The following is a 24,390-nucleotide window of genomic DNA, read 5'->3' on the forward strand; positions in this document are numbered from 1 at the left end:
TCCTGTTTGTTCTCCAGCCAGGTGGGTAAAGGAAAAGAATGACAGGTTATATGAATTGGCCATTTTGGCTACAGTTAATAATGTTGGAAGTTGAAACTACAAAAAAATCGAGATTGAAGATTATGTGAAGTTTTTTTATACAGACTTTCCTAGCTACTCATATTAACATGGGCATTCAGAATCAAGGGTTAACTATGCTTGAATTTACTCATTACTTAAAATAAGTTAAATGGGCATCTAAAAATATAGTCCTAACTGACCTTTATTTTTCTTCTGTTATTTTCCTTTCAACACATTTTGATTAAGTTGTGATAGATGTTGCATCTAGTGGGGCAGCATAATTCAGAATTTGTATTAGATACTGTCATATATTAATAGAGTGACATTTCAACGTTTGTTTCATTTAGATAGAAATTATTTCTTTATTTATTTTCCTGTAGTGGGTTGTAACTCCTGCAGAAAAAGCTAAGTATGATGAAATCTTCCTGAAAACTGATAAAGATATGGATGGATTTGTGTCTGGATTGGAGGGCCGTGAAATCTTCTTAAAGACAGGTTTACCTTCCACCTTATTGGCTCATATTTGGTAAGACTCTTTACATTTATTTCAAAAAAACAAATACGGTTTTGTGTCACCTCTAGTTTCATGCCTTTTTTTAAATGCATTTGTGCATAGGGGTGTTTTTATTGCTGAATTCTTTTTTTTTTAAGAGAAAATTTTATTCTGAGAATTTCTTCTTATAATAGACAAAAGCTTGAGAATACTTTTAAGATTGATGGAGTTAATTGTTAGTATATTGTTCATAGCAATTAATTAAACTAACATTTTTAGGGGAGAATCCAAGTATGGGAAATATAAATGTAGAATGGTACCTTCATGGAACTGTATAATTCTGCAGGGCATGTGCATATTTTCATACCTTTATGTAGAAATAATGCATTTGGTTCTTAAAAAAGGATGAACCTCAGTATCTTTAATAGATTTTACATTTCATTGAAGTAGTGTATATGAAAATACTTTATACCTTGCCTACCACCAGTCTTCATAACTATTCCAGAGGTTAATTTGAGTTTTTTAAGGGGCAGCAGTCAGAGGTGGAACCACATAATGGCAAAGAGAAATTTAAGAATAGAGGAGAAAAAATCTGCCTTAAAAGGAATAATAACCCAAGACTGGGAAGAAATAAATGAAAATGACCAGCTGTCATTTTCAGCACCTAATCTAGGTTAGGTACTAGACTCAATAAATGGCAGCTGTCACAAGCTTGGCATTATGCCCAGACTTCTATGAGCCCAGTCTTTAATCCTTACAGTAATCTTGCAGAATAGGTGTTACCATCTCTACTTTATAGATGAAGCAGATGAGGCTAGGAGAGATTAAAAATTTTGACCAAAGAAGAAATAAGTGGAAAAGTTGGAGTTCAATATTTATTTGACACCATAGACCTCATCAGGCTGTATTGACTTTAAGTAAATCAAATAGATCAGGACTTCAGAGAGGAGAGTGTAACAAAACAAAACAAAACAAAGCAAAAAAAAGGGAGGGGGGAGAAAGAAAAGAAGAAAAATAGAATAAAACATTTGCTCTTCCTTTTAGAGCGATTTTGTAAAGCTTTCCAGATGCCTGCCTTCTCCTCACATGTGATCTCCATTTTCAGCTGTTATTTGTGCTTTGGTTTAGTGACCTTATATCCTCCTACTCCAAAAGTTGCTGGAAGCCATCTGATGTGGAAATTTTTGCTTGTCTTAGAAGTATGCTAGTGCCACCATTAAGCCAAATTTGTTGAAGCTTGTGTTTCATCTTTAACGTCTTTTAATGTTGAGAATGTTGGGAGTAGGGAATGTTGGCATTCTTTAGTCCACCACATTCTCATCTGTAGTGGTTCTGGAAATTGGTAGAAAACATAAAGTAAACCCAGATTAAAGGCCTATCATGCTCAGTACCAGGGTGAGCATTCTCTATTTTCACTATCTTAGTTGATCTATTTCTTCTAATATTTGAGTGATTTGGGGTAACCCACAAGTGAATTTGACTTTTTTTTAAAATAAAAATTCAACTGATCATTTTTAAAAAGTTACATACAGTCTTATTACTTCTGAATTTTTAGAATGGTAGTAGTGACATATATATATATATATATATATACTGTTCATTTTGTTTGTTTGTACAGGGCATTATGTGACACAAAAGGCTGTGGGAAACTTTCAAAGGATCAGTTTGCCTTGGCTTTTCACTTTATCAATCAAAAATTAATAAAGGGCATTGATCCTCCTCAGATTCTTACTCCTGAGATGATTCCACCATCAGACAGGGCCAGTTTACAAAAGGTAAATCAATTTAAAAGAAAACCTGAATGCATTAACTGTACTATGTTATGTATAAATTTGATTCGAATGCAGTAATGGAGAAAATGTATCCGCTAAGAGCAAATCAGTATACTGTTTGTGGTTTAGAGTGTGCTTATGAATATGCTTGAGTGCCTTGTATGCCATCCTTGGGCCATAGCTTGTTTGCCCTCCCATTCATTACATATATGGCAGCCATATTTTCCAATCTTAAAATTGGAAAAATGTGACCTCGTTTTTCCTCTCCTGGATATGTGAGTTAATTTTTATGAGTAGGTGTAAAAATAAATGAAAGCCATAAGGATTAAATGATTGTGTTTCATTTGATGAAACAAAGAAAATTAGAAAGCAAAATCTAGGAGATGATGATTGGTTGCTATCAATTATACATCAAAAAATCTCAAATATATTGAGGGTAAATCTGTTTCATTTTTGCTATAGATGACCCTTGACCTAAGCATAGAACAACTAGAAATAGGTTTCAGCTACTTTTGATTTCTGCCAGCAATGGAAAATTTTCAAATTATATTATTTTAGCAATGTTGCCTTAATTTTTCTCTCCTCTGGAAACCTTACCATGCATTTGGCCTTTCATAGAGCTTTAAAAGGACTTCTAATGTCTAATGACTATTTGCCTTTAGAAATAAATGCTTTGTGTCTTAAAATTTCTTTTGACCTAAAAAGTAATTCATTATTGTGGTGATTCTTCAGAGTTTGTATATAACAGTTGTCAAATGTGAGGTATGAAGTGAGCTGTCTTTAAAAGTCAATAGAATATTTTTGTTTTGCATTATTTTGCCAAATGTGTTTTAAAATCCCATTTTAACAAACCTCAGAAAAGTCAAACTTGAATTTTTTCTAAATTTTCTAAATTTCTAAATGGAAATTTACAGTTATCAGATATAGAGAGTTACTAATGGCTGTTTTTGTCTTTACTTTTAGTAAAATAGGTTTTTGAGTATATATTATATTTTAAGGTAACAATTACTTTGTGAGTTTTTTTGTGGGAGCACAGAGCATTTCATGAGTTTTTTTTAGATTCCTTCTGATATAAGACATGGTTCCATAAGTTGTGGAGAAGGCTGAGAATTATGTCACCAAGAAAGATAAAGATTTCAAAATTTTTATTTATGTCTTCTGCTATAACTGTATTGCAGTTATGGAATGCTGTGTTGTTGTTCTCTTTCTTTTATCTTTGTAAACTTTTTTTTTTAACCTCTTTCCTTCTTCATTTTATAACCCACTCAGCCCCTGACCAACACAAATGACAGATATGACAGAAATTACTGAAGTAAATGTTTGTTCCTTTGAGTCTCTATGACATTAGTAGATACTTGAAAGTATATCTGCGATAATGAGTTTTTAATTTAATAGATTTGTCTGAAGTCCATTCAGTAAAGCATAGACTCCTTTGCCTATTTATGTCAGATACCATATTACTCTTTAAAATGGGATTTTAGTGCTGTTGCCTTATCTCTTAACCAAAAATTTTAACCTTATTTGAAAATAAAATTTGCATTTGTTTTGTCTTTCAAATAATCTCATTACTCTTTATAATCTGATTTTTTTTTTTTTTAAAAGTACTGCATATTCTGCAGCTTGACTAATCCTTTTTTGAATGTTACTTTCCTCTCTGTGTTTTTTCTAGTTTGGACTATTTTTTCCATTCTGCAGCACTCTGCTTTTCGCCTTTCTTGTACTGTCAGTTTCTTAAATCTACTCTCTCTCAAGGTTAGAGCTTTACTTTCTGCATTTTTAGCCTAATGATTTTTGGTTTACAAGATATATTTGAAAGTAGAGGTTTTCTATGCAGCAAATGTGATGCAGAGAAAGTACCTAAACAGCATGCTTTTGTAACACGTCACTTGGTCCTTATGTGCACTGTAGCTTGCTTTCCCCTGCGCTTACTGATCCACTTAAAAACACCAAGGTGGAATTTTGTGTGTAATACACAAAACAGGGTGGGAGAAAATATTTTGAAAGAAGGGGTCATGCTACATTTTTCTTCATATACCCTTCATATACTTCATATACTGTTAGCTGAACATTTTTCATGCTTCCTGGTTGCATGCCATTTTATTGCTGTTTTATGGGAATCTAATTTTTCTGTCAGTTGAGGAATACATAATTTGTATCAAGTATAGTACACTAACCTTCCTTCTAGAGTCATCTGGGGTGTCACCCAAGTTAAACTAATTTGTCTCACTTTGTCTTCTTATTTGGTAATAGTTTAATAGCAAAAGGCTGTGAGATATGAGTCACTTTTTGAGTTAAGCTAGTAACAGAAGAGGTGTTGAAGTCATGAGTTTCTTGGTATGCTAGTACCTCTGACAGCAAATTTCTCAGTAGCATTTAAGTGATGTAAGTTATTCTTGGCAGTAAAAGTGATCAAGGGTTTAGATTTCATTTTGTTCACTTATTTAGCTGTCTGGCTAGGCTTAGCTCATAGGGCAAGTTTGGACAGTTAAAATACTCTCATGTTCCAAACTCCATTTTAAAATTTCTAATTTAATTTAGCATTAGTAAAGGTCAGTGTATTGATGGAGCACTCTAAAACATTGAGGTAATTTGATATAAATCTCTAAGTAATATAAAATTGATACTTGCATTAATTGAATGCTAATAGATACGATTTTGGTATTCATAGTAAAAACAAAACAGCTCAGTACTAGTAATGCAGTGTGGCATGCAGAAATATAGAAGGAATTATTTACCAAATTTTATTGAAGTATATATTTAACAAGTTGACTTTTAGGGTATTTCATTTACTGAAGTGATCTTGGTATGTAAATGCAAGGGGCAAAGTGTGAAATAGTACTTTAATTTAATCAGAATTCTCTTGATAAGAGAATTCTGATTAAATTAAAGTACTATTTGGATTCAGCTTTAAGTAAGTCATTTAATCTCTTTCTTCAGCTCTTAAATGGGGTTAATAATACCTGTCCTACCTAGAACCTGCTTTTCACATTAGTCTGAGGAATTGACTAATGGATTTGGAAGTGCTTAATGAATTATAAACCATAGTATAAATGTGAGGAGGTGGTATGTTTTGAGCTTTTAGCATTCTTCTGTTGTATGCATTGGTGACATACATTAAATTGACAATAATAACTTTTATGCTGTACTAATAAGCTCATCAATATGTCTTAGTTTTATATGTTCAGGCCTCAGTCTTAACATTTACAAATGGTGATTATTCTTGTTATTTGTCATTCTACTTATAGCATTGGATATTAGATCAAGTGTTTGAAGGAATAGTAGTCTTTTTGCCTTACTTCAACCAGCTATATAAGGCATCAAGAATGGTTCACAAAGGAGATTAAGCCAAGGTGGAAGCAAGTCAATTAGAGGCCAGTCATCTTTCAAGAGACTTTTCTGATGAGGAGGTTAATTATATAATTGCTTATATTAATAAAGTGTCAGTTTGCAGAGGGATTTCACATGCGTTATTTCATTCAGTTTGTAAAATGAGTAGGGCAGAGATTATTTTCCCATTTTACAGATGAAGATCATGCAGCTGGTAAAATAGTAGAGTCCAGAATAAACTCAGCTATAGTTTCTTATAATAGAATTCAGACATCACATTTGGCATCTTCATTTATGAAAGAAAGCCATATGTAAAGGATATCATATATAATATCATATATGATATCATGGTCCATACCTGAACACTGGTTTTACTCTAAACAGAGTAGGCACTAAATGTATTTAGAAGTATTGGGCTTAGTTTATAGGCTTAGCTTATAACCAGTATTATATTTCTGAGAGCCAACAAAAATTTGTGCACCTCCTTGGTACCAGATGATACAAATTCAAATTGTCATCCATCTCCCCAATAAATTTATACTCTAGTAAGGGAAATAATTTATGAATCTTACATGTGTTTTATTGCAAGATTCTAAACAGACTAATATCAGGTGATCAAGTCAAATGGGGATATACATATAGAATAGCATTTAAAGAATTAAAGAAAAAAATCTCAGAATAAACTAATATATATACATATATATAATTTTACTAGATTTGGTTTTCTTAAATGAATTGTGTTAGTAATACAGTAAAATATGGAATACCTTGTATCTTGTCTAGCACTTTAACATTTTTAATGCTTTCTGTCTGTTGTATAATTTTATAGAAATAATGCATAATTATGGACTTTTTTTTTTAATTTTAGAACATCATAGGATCAAGTCCTGTTGCAGATTTCTCTGCCATTAAGGAGTTAGATACCCTTAACAATGAAATAGTTGACCTACAGCGGTATGTAAAGTAAAATTGCAACCAACTTCATATATGTGTATGTATATGTATGTATAGATGCAGTATTTCTCTTTCACATAAACATACCTCTTCTGTTTCTGATGTGTATGTTGGTAAATACTACTTTATTTTGTTAAATACATAGTTCTATTTGAGCTGGGAATCAGTATACCTTATTTTACCAAATCTAAGGCAACCTTTAATTGTAGGATACATTATTTTCTTATGTTTCATTAAAAAAAGAGAGCGGGCCACGGTGGCTCAACAGGCAGAATTCTCGCCTGCCATGCCAGAGACCCAGGTTCGATTCCTGGTGCCTGCCCATGCAAAAAAAAAAAAAACCAACAAAACACTGCCAAATAAACAATGGCATGCCATCAACTATAGGATACTATTTGATTTCAGGTAATAAAAATATGAAAGAATATACATCTTTGAATGAAATATACCTTTTCTTCAATTTTAGATATTTGAATAGCATATTAAGAGGACATTATTTAATACATTCTATGGAAAGAATAGTAAAAACACCGTGTAATGAACTTTTGTAACTGCTGTCTCATTTCATCTTTACAAGAGCCTTGTGACTTGAGATGTGTTCCTCTTTAATACGTATAGAAGTTAAGGTGCTTAAAGAGCTTATTTCTCCCAAACTCAGACAGACTTGTCAGCATATCTGATCCTAAAAGTATTTGATTCCAAATTGAATCTTTCTTATAACTGAGTGTACTATGTAAAACAGACTCGAAAACAGATTTGAAATCAGAGTCCAGCAGGTACTGTTAATATTTCCTTAATTCCCTTGTTTCTCAGGGACTTTATGATAGTACTCATTCTAAAAATGACTTCCTAAAATTACTTCTTAAAAGTTAAGACCAATCCCAGCAATTACTCCAAAAAAAGTTAAGAACATTTTTCACCTGTTGAGCATTGGATTTAAATATTAGTTTGTATTTACATGAACCTTTTTTCTTTGACAGCATTTTTTTTTTTTATGACATGGGCAGGCTCTGGGAATCGAACTTGGGTCTCCAGCATGGCAGGTGAGAACTCTGCCACTAAGCACCGTTGCCTGACCTCTTTCACAGAATTTTAAAATAGATAATAGCTACTATTACTGATGGTACTGAGGCATAAGGGAATTAAATGCTTAAGTTATATGGCAAGAACTTTGCAGTATTCTTACCTCATCAGTGAGGCTACAGAGACTACTGTAGAGAGGCTTAGATGTTGGGATTTTTTCAGTTGTGAGACAGAACTCAACTCTAACTTAAGCTGAGAGTAGATTTATATGCTTATGAAACTAAAAACTCAGAGTTAGGGATGACTTAAAGCAGAGCTTGATACTGGGGCTCAAATAATATCAGTTCTCTTATTCTCTCCATTTCTTTGTTCCACTTTTACTGGATTGGGTTGATGTCATTCTAATAGGCTTTCTCCTTATGTTGACAAAGTGACTATAGCACATTCTCATGTACTTATAATTCCAAGTTCTGTGGAGAGTGCTTCTTTTCTGGTAGCTCCTACAAAAGTCCTGAAATTCATTCCAATTGGATTGGCTTAGGATGGTGTCCACCCTTGAACCAGTCACTGGCTAGGGATGTATAGTTTATGAATTTGCCTGAGCTCCTTTCTGGGAGTGATTGGTACTTGGCTCCCAAGACCGCATGGAGGAGGGAATATATCCAAATGAAAATTGGAGGCTGTTGCCTGAAGGAGGAATGAATTTGGGGTGGTGGGGTGGGGTAGAGACAGATATCTACTATAGGCAGTATAGCTTCAAATCCACAACAATTTCAGTCATTAGCCTTAGTTTCATCTACCTTTTTGAACAATATGACTTGGCATTCTGACTGTTTTTATGTCATTGTTTGGTTTTGAGTGTATCTTGCCTTGTACTAAATTCAACTGAGTTCTTATTTCCTGTTATAAAATTGGCTTTTGCCTATTATATAATACCTCTAATATTGGACTCGTAGAAAGTAAGAAAAACTCCTTGGAGTTTTTATAGTCCAATTTCTTCCTCATTCATGAAAAAAATCAAATCCAAAGTCTCACATTAAGTCAGCAGTAGTGCTGGAACTCAAACCAGAGTATGTAAGTCCTAGTTCAGTGTTCTTTCTATTATATAATTCTGCCCGTTATTAAGATTTAAAAATTTTTGGCATTGGTTCAGAATAGAAGTAAGCAGTTATTGTTGTTTTAGTTTCCTAGGTTGCTCAAGTAAACACCATGCCCTGGTTTGGCTTAAACAGTGGAAATTTATTTGCTTATGGTTTTGAGGCTAAGAGAGAGTCCAAATCAACGCATCGTCCAAGGCGATGCTTTCTTCCCAAAGGTTGACATTCTGTGGCTGGCTGCTGGCATTCCTTGGTCCTTGTCATATGGCAAGACATGTGGCAGCCTCTTCTGACTTCTCCCTTCTGTTCCATTCCATTGGTTACAGCTCTGGCTGCTCCCTTTGTAGTTTCTCTCTTCTCTGTCTGAGTGTCATTCTGCTTATAAAAGGCTCCAATAGTGAGAGTAGGACTCATTCTTGTTGAGATGGGACACACCTTAACTGAAGTAACTTCATTAAAAGGTCCTACTTTCAATGGGTTCACACCACAGGAATGAATTATTTTAAGAAAATGTTTTTCTGGGGTATGTACAGCTCCAAACCACTGCAATAACTAAGTCTTTAATGGTGCTGAGACTTTTCATTTTCATATGGTATATAAATGTTCCATAAAACTTTTTTACTTGCATAATACACACCCACACACGTAGCATGTAACTGTAATGTAAATTGGATAGTAGCTTTATTACCGGATCAAACATAAAATGTTCTTAACCAGTGCCAGCATTTATAATATTAGTTATATTTTGGTCACTTAATTTTTTAATGACTTTTAGTAACCATAATTGAAAGTTGTAGTCTTGATATGGACTACAGCTAACAACATAAAAAGAATACATCTAACGTTTTGTGACAGTCTTATTAAGAAAATCAGAGTGTCCAAAACCTTGTTAGTTTTTACTTGTAGTCACATTTTATAGATATGTGATCTATTTATATATGATTTGACATTTGTGAAAATATTTCCCCAAGACTTTTATTGTAGGTGAGATTGGTAATGTAGGCACACTTCCATCATCTGTCAACCCTAGTAATGTCATAATGAGTCTCAAGTATGCATGCTAAAGTTATGATTGTTAAAATTCACTTTTGTAAGTAATTGTATTATGTTACTGTCACTAAGTTATCAGGGTATTACATTATAAATCATGGCTTTCATTATTGTTTAAAGCAATTTTTTCCTGTGCAAAAGTTCTACTTTTCAGCCTTTAAATCTTTCCTGTTATTAATATATCAGAACATACAGGAAAAAAAGAATTTAAAGACATACCATGTATGACTTTTACTAAATTGTTATTTTACAAATATCAGCCCCTCCTTCATTGTTGTTTTTGAGATGAGGATATTTAATTTTAGTTCAGGGACACAACCTGTAAATAAACAGCATATATAATGTGGAATCTGTGTGTAATGAATATGGTACTTTACAATATTCAATATTTTTTTTCTTCCCTTCAGTAATTCTTATAATACATGTTCATCATAAAAATTGGAGAATATAGAAAAGCATAATGAAAGAAAATGTTTATTAGAGTAATATTTTGTTTTGAGCATTGTAAAGCAGTGTAGCTATTCAAAGATATATATATATATATATTTGGGTATTAGCTGGATAAAGCGTGTTCTTTGTTACTGGTTAGAGAATGAGACATTATCATTGTTTTCATTTCTGGTTCACCAAATTGTCTCTGATGAGAAATAGAAGACATTGAGAGCTTAAGATAAACCTTTTTGGCATTTTGTTTCTTTATGCTATTCCTTCAGCATTGCTATGAATTTTGGGATTTAATGATGCCAATTAGATTAAATCAGTGTGCTCATTTTAGCTTAAAGAAGGAAAAGCAATAGTTATAGTCTCACCAAATACCTGGATCTCTTTTACCTGGGCTCAAGGCCTATATTTTTCATTGTCTAGTAGTATCTTCATCTTAAGTTCCAGTAGAACATACCTTCTAAATCTTCCTGTAATTGTCTCCTTGTCTTTCTTATTTTCTTTCCTCAGTGACATCACCATTCATATAATCACTCATCTTCTACATTCAATTGATCAGTCTTTACTTTTCTACTTTTCGAATGTGACTTGAATTAATTCCTGCCTTCCTGTCTCTTTTACCTGACCATCTCTTTCTCATCCATCAATTCTCAAATTAGACATCATTTCCTATGGGAGGGGAAGCCTTCCCTGACTTTTTATCCCGTCTTCTATAACCCTCAAGTCTTAAGAGCCTCTCTTATATAATCATTATATTTACTTATCATAGCACCTACCTTACTTTATTGTAATTGTCTTTTTTTCTTTGAATCTCCCACTAGACTGTGTGCTTCTTAAGTGTAGGGACTGTTTGCTTGTTCACTGTTGTATCCTTAGTGCTTAGCTTATAATAAATAAGAAAATAATTTAGTCAGTATTATTGAATCTGTCTTCTCTGTTCTACTTTTTCTGTCTTAAGTTTAGCCTTTATCTCTTATCTTTATTACTGCTATAACTTCCTTTTGGCTCCCTTCTTTAAGTCTCTCCTTCCTTTCTTTGAGCCATCTTACATTAACGAGTATAATTCATTCCTCCTTCAGGCAACAGCCTCCAATTTTCATTTGGATATATTCCCTCCTCCATTTGGTCTTGGTAACCAAGTACCAATCACTCCCAGAAAGGAGCTCAGGCAAATCCATAAACTATACATCCCTATATATGTATAATATGCAGCTCAGATCCATCAGTGAGCCCTCATCCCCATCTGGATCCAATTCGTGTTGCTGATGTAGCATAAAGATTCTTCCTGAGGGTGTTCCCTTGGCATCCTGACCATTCTTTTGTCTTAGCCACCTCCCACAGTAACAGCAATTATCTTCTCCCATTACACTGTAAAGTTTCTTGAGAGCGGGGACTGTGTATTTGCTCTTTCTCACTGCTCAGCATTTGCTCTAACCTACCTTTTCACCATCTTCCTTCTTCTCTAGCAAAATGGTGGGTGGGCTTTTTATCACTTGCCTTGATATGCCACTGTTTTTTATCCTTCTGGGCCTCTGATCCTACTACTGCTGCTGCTTCCTTTTGCTTAGATGCACCTTTCTTCTTTTTTTGCCTTGCAAACTTTTACTTGTGCTTCAAGACCCAGCTTATATATCTCCTCTGTCAAGCCTTCTTTAAAACCTCCAGATTGCTAGTTGCTCTTTCCTATTTCCTGAGACTTTATACCTTTATTATAGTACTCATTACATATTATAGTTATTTATATGCTTTTTTTTTTCCCTTTGTAAATTTTGAAGTCCTTAAGGGTAGGAGCTATGTCTTAATCATTTTGATAGGTCTAGAATTTAGCACATAGTGCCTGACAACTTAGAGTCTCAGTATAGGTTTGTTAGTTGAACAAATGAAAAAGTATGTTAAAAATAGAATATTTTCCTTCACATTCCTGCAAAGTTCATGGTAGACTAGAAGTCCTGTGTTAAATATTGAAATAAGGTAAAAGATGTATGAATAATAGTTTATTTGGAAGATTATAACAGAGGATTTTGTAAGTTGAAGATGTTTAATCCTTACAAGGACATGAAGGTTAATGTGTTGATTCTTCATGCTTTCCATTTTGTCAGGGATTTCCTTTGAGAATCTGATGAGGGTTAATTAGTCCTTGTCCCCAGAAAAAAAGAATGTGCATCCATGAACCCGGGTCTCCAGCATTGCAGGCAAGAACTCTGCCTGCTGAGCTGTTGTGGCCCTCTCCATGTATATTATTTTGTATTTATTTCAGGAGTTCCCAGATCTTTAAAATATCCATGGACTCATTTTTGTTGTTGTGAAATCATACACATACAGTCCATCTGTAGTATACAATCAGTGGCTCACAGTATCAGCACATAGTTGTGTATTCATCACCATGATCATTTTTAGAACATTTGTATCACCCCAGAAAAAGAAATAAAAAGAAAAAAACCAAAAAACCTCATACATCCCATACCCCTTGCATGTTCCTCTCATTGACCACTAGTATTTCCAGCTACCCAATTTATTATGACCTTTATCCTCCTCTTTTATTTATTTATTTTTTTATCCTTATCTTTTCACTCATGTGTCCACACTCTGGATAAAGGGAACATTAGACACAAAGTTTTCACAATCACATGGTCACATTGTAAAAGCTACATAGTTATATAATGGTCTTCAAGCAAGAATCAAGGCTAGTGGAATGCAGTTCAACAGTGTCAGGTACTTCCCTCTAGACACTCCAGACATACCATAAACTAAAAAGGAATATCTATATAATGCATGAAAATAACCTCCAGGATAATCTCTTGACTCTGTTTGAAGTCTCTCAGACACTGACACTTTATTATGTCTCATTTCTCTCTTTTCCTCTTTTGTTTATGAAGGTTTTCTCAATTCTATGATGCCAGGTCCCAGCTCATCCCAGGAGTCCTGTCCCATATTACCAGAGAGATTTATACCCCTAGGAGTCTTGCCCATTTAGAGGGGAGGGCAGTACGTTCACCTCCTGAGTTGGCTTAGAGAGGGAGGCCACATCTGGGGAGCAAAAGAGATTCTTTGAGGGTGATTCTTCAGAATAATTATTAGTAGGCTTAGCTTCTCCTTTGCAGGAATAAGTTTCATAGGAGGCACACCCCAAGATTGAGGGCTCAGCCTATTGAATTTGTTATCTCCATTGCTTGCGAGAATATCAGGAGTTTCCCAGATGGGGAAGTTGAATATTTTCTCCTTTCTCATTAGTCCCCCCAAGGGGACTTTGCAAATACTTTCTTATCTTCTGCCCAAATTCCTGTGGGATATATAGGGACATCACCCTAACCTGTACAAACCAATAAGATCTTACGCCCTATAAAAGAGTCCATGTAGTTATGGTGTTTGAATAAACTGACCATATAAGTTAAATTAAATAATGTGCTACCTAAAATATAAACTTTATACCAAATAAACATCTCTCCCTTTGGTCTCACACAGAAGGTGAAGTTTGAAAATATGAGCCATATCATCCCTTACCCAGTGTTCTGATTTATCTGAGTCCTAGCCAGATCAGCTTCATTTACATTTCTAATTGACACATGGACCTATTTTTTTTTCAATCTAAATATATTTTAACATTTGTTCCCCCTATTATTTATTTTTATTCCATATGTTTTACTCGTCTGTTTATAAGGTAGATAAAAGGAGCACCAGGCACAAGATTTTCACAATCACAGTCACATTGTGAAAGCTATATCATTAAATGATCATCTTCGAAAAACATGGCTACTGGAACACAGCTCTACATTTTCAGGCAATTCCCTCCAGCCTTTCCATTATACCTTAACTGAAAAGATATCTATTTAATGCATAAGAATAACCTCCAGAATAACCTCTCGAGTCTGTTTGGAATCTCTCAGCCATTAACACTTTACTGTGTCTCATTTTGCTCTTCCCCCTTTTGGTTGAGAAGGTTTTCTCAATCCCTTGATGCTGAGTCCCAGCTCATTCTAGGACTTCTGTCCCACGTTGCCCAGAAGGTCCATACCCCTGGGAGTCATATCCCATGTAGACAGGGGGAGGGCAGTGAGTTTGCTTGTTGTATTGGCTGGAGAGAGAGGCCACATCTGAGCAAGAAGAGAGACTCTCTTCGGGGTGGCTCTTAGGCCTAATTTTAAGTAGGCTTGACCTATCCTTAGTGGAGTTAAGTTTCATATGAACAAACCCCAAGATTGGGGACTCAGCCGATTACTTTGGTTGTCCCTACTGCTTGTGAGAATATCCAGAATTCTCCACTTGGGAAGTTGAATTTTCCCTTTCCCCCTTTCTCACCATACCCCCAAGGAGATTTTGCAAATATTTTTTTTTTGCCCACTCTTCAAATCACTCTGGAATTTATCGGGGCCTCACTCTGGATAAACCTACAAAATCTTATGCCCTACTCAAGGTTCCATGTACTTATGGTGTTCAATTAAGCTGTCCACATAAGTTATATTAGGAACTGCACTAGTCAAAATATAAATTTTGTACCAAATAAGCATATTTTGCTTTAGCCTCACACATAAGTTAAAATTTTTAAATATTAATTACCATCTATTTTCAACACCCTGCAGTCATGACATTCCTTTATTCTTCCTTATGTAAAAGCATTTTTTAAATTGTACATTTAATCACTATCATTATACACTCTAGGCATTCCTAGATTATACCATCTCAGTCTTTATCATCTATCTTTCTTTCTGATATCATTTGTGCCCCCAGCCCTCCTCCCTCTATCATTCTCACATTCAGCGTCATTCAGTGTTCTAACATAATTGTATTGCAGTTAGGTAGTATTGTGCTATCCATTTCTGAGTTCTTACGATTAGTCCTGTTGTACAGTGTGTATCCCTTCAGCTCCAGTTACCCAATATCTTACCCAATTCTGTCTCCTGATGGTCTCTGTTACCAATAAAATTCTCCAAGTGTATTCACTAATGTCAGTTCACATCTGTGAGGCCATACAGTATTTGACGTGGACTTATTTTTAAGTACCCCTGCTTTGAGAGTAAAACACCTTGGATAGAGAAATTCTTGACAATAGAAAAGGCAAAACATAACGAGAGATTATTTCAGTCCCTGGGATAGCATGGTATTGGTACTGAATTACGCTGAGGCAAGAGTTAATATTTGTCTTCTACCAACTTCTGCTTCCTTCCTGCCTCTGTCCTTTCAGCAATAGCATCAGGAAGTAAAAAGCCACATCCTATCAGGCCTGTTCATTATCCTGGTCTTGTACCAATAAATAGGATAGATAGTAACAATAAAAATTATCAAGCATCTTTACATAAATTCTCTTACTATATTCTTTCAGTAAGTAGTTTTATCCCTGTTTTTCAGAAGAGAAAATGAATAAGTCTGCCTTTCCAAGAATTTTTCACTGATACTTATCTCAGTACAGAGAGCACTCAGTTTCTTTCTCTTGGAGTACTTAAAATAGGAATTTTATTTTTTTCCCTAGTAATCTCCGAGATCTGTGTAATGGCACAGATCATCTATTTCTAATGAGGTGATATAAAGTAAGAGCATGGGCTTTCTAAAACCAGATTGCTTGGTTTGACATAACATGAACAAGTTACTGAACTATCTGCACCTCAGTTTCTTCATCTGTAAAATGGAAATATTAATAATACCATGTAAAATATTTAGAACAGTTCTTGAAATATGGTAAGCCCTCAATTCATTTTAGTAATTATCAATATCATAATCCCCCAGTATCCACCTCAGCACTCAAGTATAACATTTATCAAATAGGTTCTCAGTAAATATTGGTTAAATGAACCAAAGAGCTGAATGAATACTCTCTTTCCCTAATTGAAGAAGCACTGCTACAGTATAGCCAAGTAGCCAAAATTTAAATGTATAAACCTCTACCTCAGTTATATTCAAGAATTCTTTTTTTAAACAATTTTTAAAAGAGAGTTAGCATATGGTTTGAGCATTTTTTTTGCAATTGAATTTTTAACTCTTTTTATTATATGGTATAATATATATACAAATCAAAGAAATAAAAAAGCAATAGTTTTCAAAGCATTCTACAACTAGTAGTTACAGAACAGATCCCAGAGTTTGTCACAGGCTACCATACAAACCTCTCAGATTTTTTTTTTCTTGCTGCTCCTGAATGTAAGAGACTAGAGGGCTTAATTATTTTTTTATCATCATAGTTGACTTCTTTGTGAAATATAACATATATAAAAAAAGCTATAAATTTCAAAGCACAGTACCACAATTAGTTGTTGTTCTAGTTTGCTAGCTCCCATAATGCAATATACCAGAAACAGAATGGCTTTTAAAAAGGGAAATTTAATAGGTTGCTAGTTTACAGTTCTAAGACTGAGAAAATGTCCCAGTTGAAGCAAGTCTGTACAATGTCCAATCTAAGGCATCCAGGGAAAGATCCTTGATTCGAGAAGGCCGATGAAGTTCAGGGTTTCTCTCTCAAGTGGAAGGGCACATGGTGAACACGGTCAGGGTTTCTCTCTCATCTGGAAGGGCACATGGCGAACACGGTGTCATCTGCTAGCTTCTTCTCCTGGCTTCCTGTTTCACGAAGCTCCCCGGGAGGCATTTTCCTTCTTCATCTTCAAAGGTCACTGGCGAAGGGACTCTGCTTCTCATGGCTATGTCATTCTCCTGTGCTCTCTCTGAATTGCTCTCTGAATTTCTTTCATTCTCCAGAATGTTCCCTCTTTTATAGGACTCCAGAAACTAATCAAGACCTACCCAAATGGGTAGAGACATATTTCCCCCAATCCAGCTTAACACCTCCTCTTGATTGAGTTACGTCTCCAAGGAAATGATCTAATTACAGATTCAAAATACAGTATTGAATAAGGATTATTCTGCCTTTATGAAATGGGATTTAGATTAAAATATGGCTTTTCTAGGGATATACATCCTTTCAGACCAGCACAGTTGTAGAGCATATTTCAGAGTTTGACATGGGTTACAAGTTCACAATTTTCGATTTTTACTTCTAGCTGCTCTAAAATACTAGAGACTAAAAGAGATACCAATTCAATGATTCAGCATTCATTTTCATTTGTTAAATCCTGTCTTTTATGTATAAACTCCACTATTACCTTTGATCTTTCCATTCTTCTCTTTAGGGGTGTTTGGGCTATAGCAATTCAAAATTCTTCATTTTGGAATGGTCTGTCACTAATATGGGATAGGGTGATGGAACTATCTGATGTGCTGGATAGGCTGGGCTAGGTTTCAGGACTTATCTGGACCAGGGACCCATCTGGAGGTTGTAGGTTTCTGGAAAGTTACTCTAGTGCATGGAATCCTTGTGGAATCTTATATATTTCCCTAGGTGTTCTTTAGGATTGGCTGGAATGGTCCTGGTTGGGGGTTGGTAGATTATGATAGGTAGCAAGGTCTACCTGAAACTTGCGTAAGAGCAACCTTCAGAGTAGCCTCTCGACTCTTATTTGAACTCTCTGCCACTGATACTTTATTAATTATACTTCTTTTCCCCCTTTTTGTCAGGATGGAATTGTTGATCTCATGGTGCCAGGTCTGGATTCATCCCTGGGATTCTTCTCCCACATCACCAGGGAGACTTTCACCCCTGGATGTCATGTCAAACATAGGGGTAGGGCAATGATTTCACTTGCAGAGTTGGGCTTAGAGAGACTGTGGCCTCATCTGAGCAACAAAAGAGTTCCTCCAGAAATAACTCTTAGGCATGTATATATGTAGTCTAAGCTCCTCTGCTACCCACATAAGCTTCACAAGAGTAAGCCTCATGATCGAGGACATGGCATATTGCTTTGGGTGTCTCTAAAGTTTGACACAGTATTGGGGTATTCTCTGATGGTAAGGTTTAATAGTTCCATATTTTTCTCCCATACTTCAGGCGACTTTGCCAATACTTTTTGTTTTATCTGCTTAATATACTCTAGGATGTATCCAGGCATTAAAATAATCTATACAAGACTAAAGAACCTCTTTTTTATTCTGTGTTCCCTGTGTTTCAGTTGTTCAAATGAGCTATACAGACAGATTGTATTCGATCATTATGCATTACAGAAAATTTCAGTTCCAGATCAAACCTTTCTTTCATTGGTCTCAAAGAGTATGTGTGGTTCTAAAGTATAGACACTGTCTTCCTTTCTCCTGTGGTCTGAATTACTTTAGCCCCAATCTGTTTGGCTTCATTCTTATCTCTAACTATCAGGTCATATATATAAAACAGCCTCTCAAAATCCAGAAATAATAATCACCACTCCAGACTTAATGTGTCTGCTCTAAAAGCTTACAGTGTAGGTCCCTGTTTTCTTATAAGCATTTTCTAAAGGTGACCATACCATTTTTGTTCTTTTGTTTCTGGCTTATTTTCTCTCACCAAATGTGGTTCATTCACATGTTGCATACCTCAAAACTTTGTTCCTTTTTGTAGCAGCACAACCTTCATTCTTAAGTATACACCATCTTTTGCCAATCTACTTCTTCCTCAGTGCATCCTTCAACCACCTGCATTCATTGGGTATCATGTAGAGGGCCCAAAGTCCACAGTCCATCAACATTCTCAATTTTAAATAATGTCATTGTTCCCAGAGAAAGAAAACCAGTAAACATACTCTCTCCAATAAAAGATCTAAACCTCCTCTTAACTCTTGTCCCTCCCCCATTATTTACCTCTGCTTTTGTTGTTGTAGTGCTGATGTTTCCTTTTGAACATAGCTGATAGCATACAATAGCAGTTTCCCCCATACCCTCGACTTAAACACGCTGTACAAGAATCATATCTTTGAAGTAATTCTTGTGAGAACTAATTCATATTTCTAGTGTTGATCAGTGGGACTCGTAGGTCCGTACAACCCCTTACAATCTTGTACATCTTCAATATGGTAATATAACTTATAGACCCACTAGAGAACCACCTTCACTCCTGTCTATTCCCTTACTTTGGAGTTCAACGTCCTTAGCTAACGGTTCGCCCATCTCTAGCTTCTATATATCTTCTGTGCATCTCTAAGTCCCCTATATTCTGTATTATAAGCTGCTGATTATACCTTTATGCTGGTCATAAAAATGGAATCGTACAGTATCTACCCTTTTGTGTCTGGCTAACTTCGCTCAGCATTATGTCCTCAAGGCTCATCCATCTTGTCATGTGCTTCTGGACGTCATTTTGTCTTACAGCTGCATAGTATTCCGTTATATGTATATACCACATTTTGTTGATCCACTTGTGTTGATGGGCACTTAGATTGTATAGAAATGTTACTCATTTTTCCACATTAATTTTTTTTATTAATTCAAAAAAATTAACACAACATTTAGAAATCATTCCATTCTACATATGCAATCAGTAATTCTTAATATCATCACATAGATGTATGATCATCATTTATTAGTACATATGCATCGATTTAGAAAAAGAAATAGCAAGACAACAGAAAAAGAAATAAAATGATAATATAGAGAAAAAATAAAAATAAAAATAAAAAATACAAATATATATAAGAAAAAAAAACAACTATAGCTCAGATGCAGCTTCATTCAGTGTTTTAACATAATTACATTACAATTAGGTAGTATTATGCTGTCCATTTTTTTTTTTTTTTTTTAGAAATCATACCATTCTACATATGCAATCAGTAATTCTTTTTTTTTCACTTTTTTTATTAATTAAAAAAAGAATTAACAAAACAATTAGAAATCAATCCAATCTACATGTACAATCAGTAATTCTTAATAACATCACACAGTTGCATATTCATCATTTCTTAGTACATGTGCATCGATTTAGAAAAAGAAATAAAAAGACAACAGAATAAGAATTAAAACAATAATAGAAAGAAAAAAAAACAAAAACAAAAACAAAAAACCTATACCTCACATGCAGCTTCATTCAGTGTTTTAACATAATTGCATTACAATTGGGTAGTATTGTGCTGTCCATTTCTGAGTTTTTATATCCAGTCCCGTTGTACAGTCTGTATCCCTTCAGCTCCAATTATCCCTTCTCTTTTTTTTTTTTTTTTTAATTAACGGGAAAAAAGAAATTAACCCAACATTTAGAGATCATACCATTCTACATATGCAATCATTAATTCTTAACATCATCACATAGATGCATGATCATCATTTCTTAGTACATATGCATTGGTTTAGAAGAACTAGCAACATAACCGAAAAAGATATAGAATGTTAATATAGAGAAAAAAATAAAAGTAATAATAGTAAAATCAAAACAAAACAAAACAAAACAAAACAAAAACCTATAGCTCGGATGCAGCTTCATTCAGTGTTTTAACATGATTACTTTACAATTAGGTATTATTGTGCTGTCCATTTTTGAGTTTTTGTATCTAGTCCTATTGCACAGTCTGTATCCCATCAGCTCCAATTACCCATTATCTTACCCTGTTTCTAACTCCTGCTGAACTCTGTTACCAATGACATATTCCAAGTTTATTCTCGAGTGTCAGTTCACATCATTGGGACCATACAGTATTTGTCCTTTAGTTTTTGGCTAGACTCACTCAGCATAATGTTCTCTAGGTCCATCCATGTTGTTTCATACTTCATAAGTTTATTCTGTCTTAAAGCTGCATAATATTCCATCGTATGTATATACCACAGTTTGTTTAGCCACTCGTCTGTTGATGGACATTTTGGCTGTTTCCATCTCTTTGCAATTGTAAATAACGCTGCTATAAACATTGGTGTGCAAATGTCCGTTTGAGTTTTTGCCCTTAATTCCTTTGAGTAGATTCCCAGCAATGGTATTGCTGGGTCGTATGGCAATTCTATATTCAGCTTTTTGAGGAACCGCCAAACTGCCTTCCACAGTGGTTGCACCCTTTGACATTCCCACCAACAGTGGATAAGTGTGCCTCTTTCTCCGCATCCTCTCCAGCACTTGTCATTTTCTGTTTTGTTGATAATGGCCATTCTGGTGGGTGTGAGATGATATCTCATTGTGGTTTTGATTTGCATTTCTCTAATGGCCAGGGACATTGAGCATCTCTTCATGTGCCTTTTGGCCATTTGTATTTCCTCCTCTGAGAGGTGTCTATTCAAGTCTTTTTCCCATTTTGTAATTGGGTTGGCTGTCTTTTTGTTGTTGAGTTGAACAATCTCATTATAAATTCTGGATACTAGACCTTTATCTGATATGTCGTTTCCAAATATTGATTCCCATTGTGTAGGCTGTCTTTCTACTTTCTTGATGAAGTTCTTTGATGCACAAAAGTGTTTAATTTTGAGGAGTTCCCGTTTATTTATTTCCTTCTTCAGTGCTCTTGCTTTAGGTTTAAGGTCCATAAAACTGCCTCCAATTGTAAGATTCATAAGATATCTCCCTACATTTTCCTCTAACTGTTTTATGGTCTTAGACCTAATGTTTAGATCTTTGATCCATTTTTAGTTAACTTTTGTGTAGGGTGTGAGATATGGGTCTTCTTTCATTCTTTTGCATATGGATATCCAGTTCTCTAGGCACCATTTATTGAAGAGACTGTTCTGTCCCAGGTGAGTTGGCTTGACTGCCTTATCAAAGATCAAATGTCCATAGATGAGAGGGTCTATATCTGAGCACTCTATTCGATTCCATTGGTCGATATATCTATATTTATGCCAATACCATGCTGTTTTGACCACTGTGGCTTCATAATATGCCTTAAAGTCAGGCAGTGCAAGACCTCCAGCTTTGGTTTTTTTCCTCAAGATGTTTTTAGCAATTTGGGGCACCCTGCCCTTCCAGATAAATTTGCTTATTGGTTTTTCTATTTCTGAAAAATAAGTTGTTGGGATTTTGATTGGTATTGCATTGAATCTGTAGATGAGTTTAGGTAGGATTGACATCTTAACTATATTTAGTCTTCCAATCCATGAACACGGTATGCCCTTCCATCTATTTAGGTCTTCTGTGATTTCTTTTAGCAGTTTTTTGTAGTTTTCTTTATATAGGTTTTTTTGTCTCTTTAGTTAAATTTATTCCTAGGTATTTTATTCTTTTAGTTGCAATTGTAAATGGGATTCGTTTCTTGATTTCCCCCTCCGCTTGTTCATTGCTAGTGTATAGAAATGCTACAGATTTTTGAATGTTGACCTTGTAACCTGCTACTTTGCTGTACTCATTTATTAGCTCTAGTAGTTTTGTTGTGGATTTTTCCGGGTTTTCGACGTATAGTATCATATCATCTGCAAACAGAGATAGTTTGACTTCTTCCTTACCAATTTTGATGCCTTGTATTTCTTTTTCTTGTCTAATTGCTCTGGCTAGAACCTCCAACACAATGTTGAATAATAGTGGTGATAGTGGACATCCTTGTCTTGTTCCTGATCTTAAGGGGAAAGTTTTCAATTTTTCCCCATTGAGGATGATATTATCTGTGGGTTTTTCATATATTCCCTCTATCATTTTAAGGAAGTTCCCTTGTATTCCTATCTTTTGAAGTGTTTTCAACAGGAAAGGATGTTGAATCTTGTCAAATGCCTTCTCTGCATCAATTGAGATGATCATGTGATTTTTCTGCTTTGATTTGTTGATATGGTGTATTCCATTAATTGATTTTCTTATGTTGAACCATCCTTGCATACCTGGGATGAATCCTACTTGGTCATGATGTATAATTCTTTTAATGTGTTGTTGGATACGATTTGCTAGAATTTTATTGAGGATTTTTGCATCTATCTTCATTAGAGAGATTGGCCTGTAGTTTTCTTTTTTTGTAATATCTTTGCCTGGTTTTGGTATGAGGGTGATGTTGGCTTCATAGAATGAGTTAGGTAGTTTTCCCTCCACTTTGATTTTTTTGAAGAGTTTGAGGAGAGTTGGTACTAATTCTTTCTGGAATGTTTGATAGAATTCAGATGTGAAGCCGTCTGGTCCTGGACTTTTCTTTTTAGGAAGTTTTTGAATGACTGATTCAATTTCTTTACTTGTGATTGGTTTGTTGAGGTCATCTATGTCTTCTTGAGTCAAAGTTGGTTGTTCATGTCTTTCCAGGAACCCGTCCATTTCCTCTAAATTGTTGTATTTATTAGCGTAAAGTTGTTCATAGTATCCTGTTATTACCTCCTTTATTTCTGTGAGGTCAGTAGTTATGTCTCCTCTTCCATTTCTGATCTTATTTATTTGCATCCTCTCTCTTCTTTTTGTCAATCTTGCTAAGGGCCCATCAATCTTATTGATTTTCTCATAGAACCAATTCTGGCCTTATTGATTTTCTCTATTGTTTTCATGTTTTCAATTTTATTTATTTCTGCTCTAATCTTTGTTACTTCTTTCCTTTTGCTTGCTTTGGGATTAGTTTGCTGTTCTTTCTCCAGTTCTTCCAAATGGATAGTTAATTCCTGAATTTTTGCCTTTTCTTCTTTTCTGATATAGGCATTTAGGGCAATAAATTTCCCTCATAGCACTGCCTTTGCTGCGTCCCATAAGTTTTGATATGTTGTGTTTTCATTTTCATTCGCCTCGAGGTATTTGCTAATTTCTCTAGCAGTTTCTTCTTTGACCCACTCATTGTTTAAGAGTGTGTTGTTGAGCCTCCACGTATTTGTGAATTTTCTGGCACTCCGCCTATTATTGATTTCCAACTTCATTCCTTTATGGTCCGAGAAAGTGTTGTGTAAGATTTCAATCTTTTTAAATTTGTTAAGACTTGCTTTGTGACCCAGCATATGGTCTATCTTTGAGAATGATCCATGAGCACTTGAGAAAAAGGTGTATCCTGCTGTTGTGGGATGTAATGTCCTATAAATGTCTGTTAAGTCTAGCTCATTTATAGTAATATCCAGATTCTCTATTTCTTTATTGATCCTCTGTCTAGATGTTCTGTCCATTGATGAGAGTGGTGAATTGAAGTCTCCAACTATTATGGTATATGAGTCTATTTCCCTTTTCAGTGTTTGCAGTGTATTCCTCACGTATTTTGGGGCATTCTGGTTTGGTGCGTAAATATTTATGATTGTTATGTCTTCTTGTTTAATTGTTCCCTTTATTAGTATATAGTGTCCTTCTTTGTCTCTTTTAACTGCTTTACATTTGAAGTCTAATTTGTTGGATATTAGTGTAGCCACTCCTGCTCTTTTCTGGTTGTTATTTGCATGAAATATCTTTTCCCAACCTTTCACTTTCGATCTATGTTTATCTTTGGGTCTAAGATGTGTTTCCTGTAGACAGCATATAGAAGGGTCCTGTTTT

The 24,390-nt window shown here is 34.9% G+C and overlaps 1 protein-coding gene across 1 annotated transcript in view; it reads left to right on the top strand.

The window, feature by feature from the left end:
- EPS15 (epidermal growth factor receptor pathway substrate 15) overlaps nt 1-24,390 on the top strand; it is a 217,478-nt gene that overhangs the window by 71,180 nt on the left and 121,908 nt on the right. Inside the window, exons 10-12 of the mRNA XM_077149693.1 lie at nt 441-586; nt 2,172-2,328; nt 6,521-6,606. Coding sequence (XP_077005808.1) covers nt 441-586; nt 2,172-2,328; nt 6,521-6,606 — 389 coding nt within the window. The remainder of the gene's footprint in view (nt 1-440; nt 587-2,171; nt 2,329-6,520; nt 6,607-24,390) is intronic.

This window comes from Tamandua tetradactyla, chromosome 2, assembly GCF_023851605.1.
Source record: "Tamandua tetradactyla isolate mTamTet1 chromosome 2, mTamTet1.pri, whole genome shotgun sequence".
Classification (NCBI taxonomy): domain Eukaryota; kingdom Metazoa; phylum Chordata; class Mammalia; order Pilosa; family Myrmecophagidae; genus Tamandua; species Tamandua tetradactyla.